The sequence below is a fragment of the Balaenoptera borealis genome (assembly GCF_965194805.1).
Source record: "Balaenoptera borealis genome assembly, chromosome: 12".
Lineage (NCBI taxonomy): Eukaryota > Metazoa > Chordata > Mammalia > Artiodactyla > Balaenopteridae > Balaenoptera > Balaenoptera borealis.
Window position 1 is genome coordinate 40,353,480 of NC_138869.1, and position 12,412 is coordinate 40,365,891.

General features: G+C 48.2%; 1 protein-coding gene across 18 annotated transcripts in view; it reads right to left on the reverse strand.

Moving 5' to 3' along the window:
- The window catches only part of STAB1 (stabilin 1), an 88,924-nt gene that overhangs the window by 41,069 nt on the left and 35,443 nt on the right, over window positions 1–12,412 (reverse strand). For 15 of the 18 annotated variants that reach the window (XR_014232807.1, XR_014232808.1, XM_082348073.1 and 12 more), the window contains exons 12-15: window positions 11,697–11,810; window positions 11,232–11,343; window positions 7,013–7,137; window positions 5,827–5,876 (exon numbers count right to left, since the gene is read on the reverse strand). Coding sequence is in view for 16 of the 18 variants with exons in the window: in XM_082348073.1 (XP_082204199.1) it covers window positions 5,827–5,876; window positions 7,013–7,137; window positions 11,232–11,343; window positions 11,697–11,810 (401 nt within the window). In the remaining 2 variants the exon portion in view is untranslated. Of the gene's footprint in view, window positions 1–5,826; window positions 5,877–7,012; window positions 7,254–8,801; window positions 8,915–11,231; window positions 11,344–11,696; window positions 11,811–12,412 lie in introns of those variants that run through there. The other 3 variants (XM_082348070.1, XM_082348071.1, XM_082348069.1) reach the window with 3 other exon arrangements.

Sequence of the window (12,412 nt, forward strand, 5' to 3'; positions counted from 1 at the left end):
AGGAATCAGGCTCCCAGACTTCAGACTACACTACGAAGCTACAGTAATCAAGACAGTATTGTACTGGCACAAAAAGAGAAATATAGATCAATGGAACAAGATAGAATGCCCAGAGATAAACCCACTCACATATGGTCACCTTTTTTTTGATAAAGGAGGCAAGAATATACAATGGAGAAAAGACAGCCTCTTCAATAAGTGGTGCTGGGAAAACTGGACAGCTACATGTAAATGAATGAAATTAGAACACTCCCTAACACCATACACAAAAATAAACTCAAAATGGGTTAAAGACCTAAATGTAAGACCAGACACTATAAAATTCTTAGAGGAAAACATAGGCAGAACACTCTATGACATAAATCACAGCAAGATCCTTTTTGACCCATCTCCTAGACAAATGGAAATAAAACAAAAATAAACAAATGGGACCTAATGAAACTCAAAAGCTTTTACACAGCAAAGGAAAACATAAACAAGACGAAGAAACGACCCTCAGAATGGGAGAAAATATTTGTAAATGAAGCAACTGACAAAGGATTAATCTCCAAAATTTACAAGCAGCTCATGCAGCTCATTATCAAAAAAACAAACAACCCAATCCAAAAATGGGCAGAAGACCTAAACAGACATTTCTCCAAAGAAGATATAGATGGCCAACAAACACATGAAAGGATGCTCAACATCACTAATCATTAGAGAAATGCAAATCAAAACTACAATGAGGTATCACCTCACACCGGTCAGAATGGCCATCATCAAAAAATCTACAAACAATAAATGTTGGAGAGGGCGTGGAGAAAAGGGAACCCTCTTGCACTGTTGGTGGAATGTAACTTGATACAGCCACTATGGAGAACAGTATGGAGGTTCCTTAAAATACTAAAAATAGAACTACCATACGACCCAGCAATCCCACTACTGGGCATATACCCTGAGAAAACCATAATTCAGAAAGAGTCATGTACCCCAAAGTTCACCGCAGCTTATTTACAATAGCCAGGACATGGAAGCAACCTAAGTGCCCATTGACAGATGAATGGGTAAAGAAGATGTGGCACATACATACAATGGAATATGATAAAGAAAATGTGGCAAATATATACAATGGAATATTACTCGGCCATAAAAAGAAACAAAATTGAGTTATTTGTAGTGAGGTGGATGGACCTAGAGTCTGTCATACAGAGTGAAGTAAGTCAGAGAAAAACAAATACCATATGCTAACACATATATATGGAATCTAAAAAAAAAAAAAAAAAAAGGTTCTGAAGAACCTAGGGGCAGGACAGGAATAAAGATGCAGACGTAGAGAATGGACTTGAGGACACAGGGAGGAGGAAGGGTAAGCTGGGATGAAGTGAGAGAGTGGCATGGACATATATACACTACCAAATGTAAAATAGATAGCTAGTGGTAAGCAGCTGCATAGCACAGGGAGATCAGCTCGGTGCTTTGTGACCACCTAGAGGGGTGGGATAGGGAGGGTGAGAGGGAGACACAAGAGGGAGGAGATATGGGGATATATGTATAGCGGATTCACTTTGTTATAAAGCAGAAACTAACACAGCACTGTAAAGCAATTATACTCCAATAAAGATGTTAAAAAAAATACATAAGGGCAAAAAGTGGGAAAGGATGAGGCGATAAAAGGGTGTGAACTACAAGGCTCCTCCCCCAAGTAGTGGCTCAGTGGGGGCCCCAAACCAGGTCTTGTGCCCCCACTATCCACTCTAGAGAAAGGGGGTCACGCAGATGTGGCCCTAAGGGCAAGAGGAGGAAAGTGTCTCCTTTGAGTTGGGTCCTGGATGGAGGCACAGGGTCTGCATTGGTGCTGGGCTTGGTGCTGACTCACTCTAGGTCAGGCACAGCCTTGGGAAGAGTGAGCCTTTGGTCAAGCTGGCAAGGCAGGACAGGGTCCTCCGGGTCAGGTGTCTTGCTACTGCCTCTACAGCCTAAGCCTGAGCCAGGAGGTATCCTGCTTCCAGCTATCTGGGAACAGGGAGGGACAATGTCAGCATTAAGGAGGATCCCAAAGCTGCTGAAGACCTGGTCTTAGCTCAGGCTGCGTAACAACTACCAATGGCATTTTTCACAGAACTAGAACAAAAAATTTCACAATTTCTATGGAAACACAAAAGACCCCGAATAGCCAAAGCAATTTTGAGAAAGAAAAACGGAGCTGGAGGCATCAGGCTCCCTGACTTCAGACTATACTACAAAGCTACAGTAATCAAAACAGTTTGGTACTGGCACAAAAACAGAAATATAGATCAATGGAACAGGAGAGAAAGTCCAGAGATAAATCCACACATCTATGGTCAACTAATCTATGACAAAGGAGGCAAGAATATACAATGGAGAAAAGACAGTCTCTTCAATAAGTGGCTCTGGGAAAACTGGACAGCTACATGTAAAAGAGTGAAATTAGAACACTCCCTAACACCATACACAAAAACAAACTCAAAATGGATTAAAGACCTAAATGTAAGGCCGGATACTATACAACTCTCAGAGGAAAATATAGGCAGCACTCAACAGGCACATGAAAAGATGCTCAATATCACTAATCATCAGGGAAATGCAAACCAAAACCACAATGAGCTATCACCTCACACGTGTCAGAATGGCTATCATCAAAAAGAATGCAAATAATAAAAAAAAAAAAAGAATGCAAATAATGTTGGTAAGGATGTGGAGAAAAGGGAATTCTTATATACTGTTGGTAGAAATATAACTTGGTGCAGTCACTGTGGAAAACAGTATGGAGGTTTCTCAAAAAACTAAAAATAGAACTACCATATGACCCAGCAATTCCATTCCTGGGTATATACCCCAAAAAAACCAAAACACTAATTCAAAAAGATAGATGTGCCCCAATGTTCATAGCAGCATTATTTACAATTGCCAAGATATGGAAGCAACCTAAGTGTCCATCAACAGATGACTGGATAAAGAAGATGTGGTACATATGTACAATGGAATACCACTCAGCCATAAAAATAATGAAATTTTGCCATTTGAAACAACATGGATGGACTTGGAGGGTATTATGATAAGTGAAATAAGTCAAACAGACAAATATTGTATGATATCACTTATCACTTATATGTGGAATCTAAAAAATAAAACAAACTGGTGACTATAAAAAAAAAGATACAGAGAACTAGTGTTTATCAGTGGGGAGAGGGAAGGAGGGATGGGCAAGATAGGGGTACAGGATTAAGAAGTATGAACTATTATGTATAAAAAAAGCTACAAGGATATATTGTACAACACAGGGAATACAGTCAATATTTTATAATAACTATAACTGGATTATAACCTTTAAAAATTGAATCACTATATTGTACACCTGTAACATATAATACTGTATATCAACTATACTTCAATTAAAGAAAAAACAAGCAAACTAAAATATATGTGTATATATAGTATATGTATATATATATTATATATATAAATATATTGTATATATACATTGTATACATATACATTGTGTATATATATATATATACATATATTGCTGACATAAATTGCAGCAATATCTTTTTTCATACACCCCCTAGAGTAATGAAAATAAAAACAAAAATAAACAAATGGGACCTAATTTAACTTAAAAGGTTTTGCACAGCAAAGGAAACCATAAACAAAATGAAAAGACAACCCACATGTGGAGAAAAGGGAACCCTCTTGCACTGTTGGTGGGAATTTAAATTGATACAGCCACTATGGAGAACAGTATGGAGGTTCCTTAAAAAACTAAAAATAGAATTACCATATGACCCAGCAATCCCACTACTGGGCATATACCCAGAGAAAACCGTAATTCAAAAAGACACATGCACCCCAATGGTCACTGCAGCACTATTTACAATAGCCACATCATGGAAGCAACCTAAATGCCCATCGACAGACAAATGGATAAAGAAGATGTGGCACATATATAAAATGGAATATTACTCAGCCATAAAAAAAGAACGGAATTGGGTCATTTGTAGAGACGTAGATGGATCTAGAGACTGTCCTACAGGGTGAAGTAAGCCAGAAAGAGAAAAACAAATATCATATATTAATGCATATATGTGGGACCTAGAAAAATGGTACAGATGAACTGGTTTGCAGGGCAGAAACAGAGACACAGATGTAGAGAACAAACGTATGGACACCAAGGGGGGAAAGCAACGTGGGGTGGTGGTGGTGGTGCGATGAACTGCGATATTGGGATTGACGTATATACACTAATATGTATAAAACAGATAACTAATAAGAACCTACAGAAACTAACACACCAGTGTAAAGCAATTATACTCCAATAAAGATGTTAAAAAAAAAAAAAAGAAAAGACAACCCACAGAATGGAAGAAAGCATTTGCAAACAAAGCGACTGACAAGGGATTAATCTCCAAAATATACGAACAGTTCATGCAGCTCAATATCAAAAAAACAAACATCCCAGTCAAAAAATGAGTGGAAGATCTACATAGACATTTCTCCAAAGAAGACATGTACATGGCCAAAAAGCACATGAAAAGATGCTCAACATCATTAATTATTAGAGAAATGCAAATCAAAACTACAATGAGGTATCACCTCACACCAGTCAGAATGGCCATCATCAAAAAATCTACAAACAGTAAATGCTGGAGACGGTGTGGATAAAAGGGAACCCTCTTGCACTGTTAGTGGGAATGTAAATCGGTACAACCATTATGGAGAACAGTATGGAGGTTCCTTAAAAAACTAAATATAGAACTACCATATGATCCAGCAATCCCACTCCTGGCCATATATCTGGAGAAAACCGTAATTCGAAAAGATACATGCACCCCAATGTTCACTGCAGCACTGTTTACAATAGCCAAGACATGGAAGCAACCTAAATGTCCATTGACAGGTGAATGGATAAAGACGATCTGGTACATATATACAATGGAATACTACTCAGCCATAAAAAAGAATGAAATAATGTCATTTGCAGCAACATGGATGGACCTAGGAATTGTCATACTGAGTGAAGTTAGACAAAGACAAATATCATATGATATCGCTTATATGTGGAATCTAAAAAAAGTGGTACAAATAAACTTATTTACAAAATAGAAATAGAGTCACCGATGTAGAAAACAAGCTTATGGTTACTGGGGGGAAGTGGAGGAGGAATAAAATGGGAGATTGTGATTCGTATGTATACACTACTATATATAAAATAGATAATAAGGACCTACTGTATAGCACAGGGAACTCTACTCAACACTCTGTAATGATCTATATGGGAAAAGACCTTAAAAAGAGTGGATATATGCTTAACTGATTCACTTTGCTGTACACCTGAAACTAACACAACATTGTAAATCAACTATACTCCAATAAAAATTAAAAAAAATAAATTCAACCGCCTCTTGGCCTCTACTGGCCCTGGTGAAAAAGGGTATGTAGTATGGGGTTGGGGAACCTCTTCTGTAAAGACAGTAAACACTTGAGGCTTTGGGGGCTACCCCACCCACATCGTTTTTTTTTTTTTAAAACAGCTCCTTAAGAATGGAACAATCATTTTTAGCTCACAGACTGTACAAAACAGGCAGTGGACTAAATTGGCTTTGACCTGCTGACCCCTAGCATAGGATAACATGTGTCAATGCAAAGTTTAGGGATTAGAACTTGGAAACAGACCACAGTCCATTTCAGCTGTATTTATTTATTTAAAGGAAGAAATAGTTCTATAGGACTTCTGCAAACAGACTTTTAAGAAAATCTTGGTTACTACTGGCCCACAGAGCGTGTGCAGAAGGCCCAGAATGCCTTCCACGATAGCCTCTTCCTTACCTTGCACCGCCAACAGCTCCCGGCACGTCTCTTAAATCATCAGAAGGTGCCTGCCAGGAAAGGAAACGCGGTCAGCCCCCACCTGCCGCAGCCATGCCCTGGCATTCACCGGGCGCCAGGCCCCGAGCACTCCCTCGTGGCCCAGCAGGAGGCTCCTTGCTATCCCCACACTCCACCCTAGGGTGGATCCTGGGGCCCAGAGAGGCAGAGAGACTCACTCAGTCATCCCGCCAGTGCACAGCAGAGCTAAGACTTCCAACCGTGTCGGTCTGACCCCAGCCCACACTCCCAACCCCTGGGCCAAAGCCTCTCGCTCTCTGCAAGCTCAGCTTGTGCCTCCGGGTCTGGCATCTGAATGTTCCCTGTGCCATCCCACAGGGTCCATGTGGACCATCTACCAACTTGGTACCGGGCCAGCAGAGGACATGGTGAGCAGAGGCTGTGCAGTGCCTGGCAAGGCCCTCCCAATGGTCTCTTGGCAGTGGAGAAGACCCAGGGCTCAGGAGCCTCCTGCTGTGACCCTGGGGAGGGTGAAGGGAGAGTGCAGTGGAGTGCCGGGACAGAGCGAGGACTCTGCCCACTGCCCCAGTGCCACATGGCCATGACACTGTGTTGGTGAAAGGAGACAGGGCTGGGCAGGCCCAGCTACCAAGCACACTCCCCACGCACACAGCAAACGAGCCCCTCGCACCACACCTGCAGTCCTCTTTCTTTCCAAGACACAGGAAGCAGCTCAGGGACCCTCAGGAGCAGCCACGGAAGAAGTAACAGAGTCACAGCGTGTCCCAGATTACCAGGGTGGGTGACGGGCAGAAACAGGCAAAATGGCCCAGGGGTGCCAGACAGCAGGGGGAGAAACTTCCTGATGGATGTGGAGCCCAAACAAGCCACCCCTGGCCAGGGCCTTCTGAACTTTCCCCAGGGAGTCTGCTCACATGCACTAAGGGTTTTGTGGCTTTGCCCCCCCGGGTCCAGTAAGAGAAAACTGCCTATTCCCATCAGTCCAAAGAAAGAGACAGATGACAGACGCTAAGTGAACAGACCCTTAACCACAGAGCAGAGCACACCAAGCAATGGCAGCATCTGCTGCAACTCCAGCCGGGCCACCTCCTACTTCCAGACAGCTTCAGGCACAAGAGCTGGCCGCAGAGGTAACCAACCCCCAGAAGCAGGAGGAGGATGTTACCTGTCCCGCAGGGATGGACTCCAAGGAATCAGAGCATCCCCGCGCAATGGGCCGGTCCTCAGGAGTCAGACTGTCGGTGGATGACAGGCTGCTGGCCAGGGCCTCTTCTTGCACAAACATGATTCCTGGAGAGACCAGGGGCAGGCGGGTGGGGCAGGCGGGGCGGGGAGAGCAGCCATTCAACAAATGGGGCTGGGCCCTCGGGCTACCGGCATGGCTGGGGGCTAATCAGACCCCAAACCTAGCCACATGGATTATAGAAGAAAATGTTGAAACTGAAATCTTAAAATAACTAGAAGAACAAATGACTGCTTATCTAATCTCAGGGTAGGGAGAGACTTTCTGAGACTAAATCCAAAGGAAGAAATTGAGGTGTGACTGCATAAAAGCTAAACTTCTGTAAGTAAAAAAAGAAACCTAAACGAGATGAGAAAAAAGTGCTCACAACATTTGTCAAAGGCTTGTATCTTTAATCTATAAAACGCTCTTACAGATAACAAAAAATGGGGGGAGAAAATCAGAAATCCCATTAGGAGACTGCAAAGAATGAACAGACATTCCACAAAAGAACGGCCAACAGGCGTAACACAAGATACAAGCTCACCCTCGCGAGCCATCAAAGAAGGGCAAGCTTGGCCTCTCACTTTGGCAAAGGTCAGGCTGTTTGGCCTAACTGGCAGAGGCAGGCACTGGGGTGCAAGCTGCCCCACCCATTTGGAGAGCAGTCTGGCAATATGTCCACCAAGAGCCTTAAACGTGTTTGCTCCTAGAGCGTCTTCATGGGGAAATGGTTCAAGTCCCCCTACCCGCCACCCCAGCATCCCTGCGGAGTTTTGCAGACACAGGGGCACAAGACCCCTCATCGGAAGGCCAGGCGTTCTTGCAGGCTCGGGTTTCCTCCAGGGCTGGAGAGGACAACCCATGCCCACCTTCCCACAGGACACATCCCACTGACCCTCCCCTGGGCCACCGCCCGTGGACAGCACGCTCTGACTCACTTGGGCTGCTTTTGAAGCCTGCTGACGCTGTTGTATTATTATTATTACAGCTTGTCTGGGCCCATTACTTCACTTCAGACATTTTCCAGACTGGTTGAGGGTAAAATCTTTTTTTAACTTTCTCCTAAATGCAGCTGATTGGATGAATGCTGGGCATCAACTCTAAGTTTTGCAGAAACCTGGAGGAGCCCAGGGCTTGCCTCCATAGCCTGGCTTTACCACCAGTCACCACGGCTCAAGAAAATACCTCAGAGAACTCAGAGCCCCAGAGGTCACAGGCCCTCGTCCAGCTCAGCTGCTGGCTGGGGTCAGGACAACTCACAATGGCCCAGGTCCTCTGCCCATGGGCTAGGCAGGCAGATGGCCAAAGCCCAGACACCCCCCAGGGCAAAGCAGCAGGGGCTGTGCACAGGCAGGAAGGGCAGCAGGCACAGAGCCAGGCATGAAGCGTGCTGTTCTCTCCTGGAATCCACCCCCTCCTCCCTCACATGCTCAGATCCTACCATCCTTTGACATTCACCTCACATACAACTCCACTGCAAAGTCCTCTCTGCTCTAGACAGACTTCTCTGTCTTCCACAAATGACCCAAATCATTCTGTCCTGTTCTCCCTTGGGGGTACAGCTCATCTTCCCAAGGGGCTCAAAGTTCCTCAGGGGCACTGTCCTGATCATCTTGAAACCCTCCAAAAAGGACGCAGGCAGGGAGCCCTTACTGACCACTTCTGATGGACCAGAAGCAGTGCTAAGTGCTTCCCCAGCATTAGCTCACGCACGCCTCCCATTATTTACCACAGCTCATCAAATCTAAGATGCGTAGATGTGGCGCCATCTTGGTCTCAGCAGGTGTCCACGGAAGGTTTTCACACAACTCCATCACGAATACCAGCTGGCTGACAGCGACTATGAGACGCCACTGACTGAAAGATGCATCTCAATTTCAGAGAAGTCACAAGGTGGAAATGTGTGCATCTTAGAATCGATGAAGTAGGGTAGAGAAAACAGAGCTTCGGGAGGTAACAAGTTGCTTGAGGGACCACAGCCAGAAAGCTGGGATGCAAACTCAGGTGACCCAGCCCAGGTGCCTGCTCCAAACCACTTCTCTACGGCCTCCTCTCAGCCCCTGGACCTGGCTGGAGAATCAACTCGGTCATTTTGCACATCAGTCCCTGTGGCCACAACCCTCCATGGCTCCAACAAGCTGGCTAACAGCTCCTGAGATGACCAGAGGCCTGGTGTTTACTGGACAGCACCCCTCCAGGCAGGCCCCCGGGGGCCCAGTTTATTCACAAGTATGTTCACTTCTACAGAACTGGGCTGGGAACAAAGCTGCTCCCGCACCTAGGGAGAAATCCTCGCCCATGCAGGCAAAGTCCAATAGCACGTGGCTGAACACAAACTTCTGCGGATTCCTCCACGTTAGCAAGAAAAAGAACATTTTCCTGTCACTACCCACCCAAGCCCTGTTTGGAACTGAGGAAATGTGGATAGGGACAGTCTTTCTGCTTCCTTCCTGGACTGTGGTCTGTACAAACAAGTGGTCAGAAAGGGCCACTCAGAGAATGGGACAGGGGACATTAGAATGCTTAGACGGGGCCCAACCTTTGTTGTTTCTCACCAAAAGGAAAGAGATGTGCACACAGAGACATCCAGTGCAGTTTTATTGATAAGAGGTGCAGATCTGGAGACAACGTCTAAAGGTCCAGTAGCGGGAAGGGGGAAGACTACAGTGAGCCACTGCATGGCGCATCCCCAGGAGCGGGGGCAGCGAGGAAAGGGGCTGAGGCCTGGGCCTGGCTGGTGCAGAGGCTTTGGCACCAAAGGGGGCGCTGCCCGCAGCTACGGCTGTAGGGGCAGACGCCTCCCTCGCCGCCTGCGGCTCACGCATTCCCCGACTCAACAAACGCTGACTGAGAACAGGCTGGGCCCTGGCCCCAGAGCCTAGCCGTGCAGTCCCCCCCACAGGCACCCAGGGCTGTGACGGGCAGCGCGGGGCGGGGGGCCTAAGGAGGGCTCTGGCCCCTTGGCAGGAGACACGGTCAGGGAAGCATCTTCACAGTGATACAAACCCCCTCCCCTTTTACGTCAAAAAAATAAAACCGAAATTTCTCAGTCAAGAGTGTTACAAAAGCAAACGGACGACTGCTCCAGCACCAACGTCCCCATCCACTCTCTGGCTCACATCCACGGCCGCGACCTCGGCGCGCTGCCCTGCGCAGGCTCTCTGACTCAACCCAGCACTTCTCCTTTCTTATCCAGCCTTCCCCTCTCGGCTGTGATGGCTGCAGGGTATTCTGGACCACAGCTTAATCTCCCTCTCCCTCTCCCTCTCTGACGTCCATCACGGCCCATGTTTGGCTAGCATAAACAGTGCTGCGGTGAGCATCTCACCTCCGACTTCCCTGTTATCTTATCCCGCTAAGATAAAATCCCCACCAGCGGGGTTACCAGGTCAAGGGGTGGGAACGTTTTTCTGGCTCTTGAAACATAGGGTCAAAGTGTTTTCCCAAGACCTCACACCAAGTTCTCCGTCTCCAGGAGCCCGGGTGGGCGGCGTTCTTTCCTGTGTGTCCCGAGCCTCGGCTCCACTCGGGACGGCACACCCTCCCCTCTTCCGTGGGGGCCGGGCCAGCAGACACTCATGGGACCTGCTTCACTCACTCATCTCCGAGGATGCCTGGGTTCAGAGGTGAAAGCCCTTTGAAAACGCTAAGACAGTGGGTGGATGAAAGGGATTGGTCTTCCATGGGTTCACAGACAGCCCATCTTGGCCCCACCAACAGAGTGTTTGGGGCTGGGTGATACCACCAGGGCCACGGCAATGAGGCACGCTCCCCACGCAGGTATCGGGGTGCCCGACCTAGGGAAGTAACCAGGCCTGGGTTCCCATGAACAAGGAGCCAGTCTGCCCCCACTGCCTGTGGGCCAGTGGGGTCCTCATGGGCCAGCAGCCAGTTCAAAGAGCACACCCCGTGGTACCCTAGAGGATCTGGATGTGTGTGTCAGAGCAATTGGGAGTCCTCACTAAGCAAACCTCAGCCAGGCACCCCCCAGCCATGCGCCACTCCGAGAGGGGCTGGTGTGGAGACAGCACCACGCCCTCCCTGCATCTGAACCGTGTAGGGAACAGGTGCCGGCATCTCTCCCCCAACCCCAGCCCAGCTGGGGGCCCAGGCAGGGCATGTGCAGCTCTGCCAGGGAGAAAGATACACACGCGATTACCTTGGTTGGAGAGGATGGGCTGGGGCAAGGAGGCAGAGGTGGGAGCCACGGTGGGAGGGGAGCTGCTGGGCCTGGCGCACGGGGCAGCAGAGAGCCTAGAATCCTCACTGACCTGAGGAGAGGTGCCGAGTCAGTCGAGGAGAGGAGACAGATCCAGAAGAAGAGAACAGAACTTGGCAGAGCCTGAGATATGAGGAGCTCATGGCTCTCACAAACATTGGTGACAGGGAAAGAGATCTTAACTAACCCTCGGCAACCCCATGCGGCAAGTCCTATCACCACCCCCATCTCACAGATGAGAACAGAGGGAGCGTGAAAGCCCAGGGTCATGCAGCCTGGGGGGCAGGGGGTGCAGCCAGGACTCCATGGCCCGGAGTGCTCCCTGGCCCAGTTCCACTGCAAGCCAGCTCCTTCCTCGGCTGGCTCCTCACCACCCCTCCTCCCACCTCCCACACAAAGACCCACCTTCTTCTCGGGGTTGCTTAATTTGGACTTGACCTCCTTGGCTTTCTGAATCGCTTTCAGCACTTCCACTGTGTCCAACTCCTTCTCTGTGGTCACTGTGTTGTCCAGACAGACCTACAGTGTCCAGAAAATGGCTATCAGCATAGGCGCTGGCAAGCATGGAGGGAGGAGAAGGGCAGGGTCCCACCGAGGTGTGGGCCAGGCCCCGTGAGGACACAGGAGGCTGCGGAGGCTCAGCCTGCTGGGAGGTGAGCTCCTCGCCACCCATGGAAGTGACCTGGGAGCTCCTTGGAGTGGCCCAGGGAGGTCCCACACTGCCTGGCCCAGTTCTGGGAGTCCCTCTCCAGGAAGGGAAGGCAGGGCTGCAGGGTCCACTGAGAAGGCCTCCGGGGTGGCTGGGAGAGGGGTGAAGGTGGTGCCTTGAACTAAGCCTCCAATTATGGCGGAACTCAGATCTGCAAAGAGCAAGGGGAGGGCCTTCTGGACTGGGGAACTGGGAGGGCAAAGGTATGGGAAGCAGGCAGAAGGGCAGGGACCCCGCCTGCAAGTGCAGGAGGGAGCTGTGGGCCGGCAGGCAGTGGGGAGCAGCAGTGTGGTCAAATGAGGGAATGTCCCAAGGGCCTGGGAGCCAGGGAGGGGAGGAGGTGACATCTTGTGAATGTTGTCTTGGTGACAGTGTGGAGAAAGGTGCACTTGGGGCTGAAAAGAGATTGCAG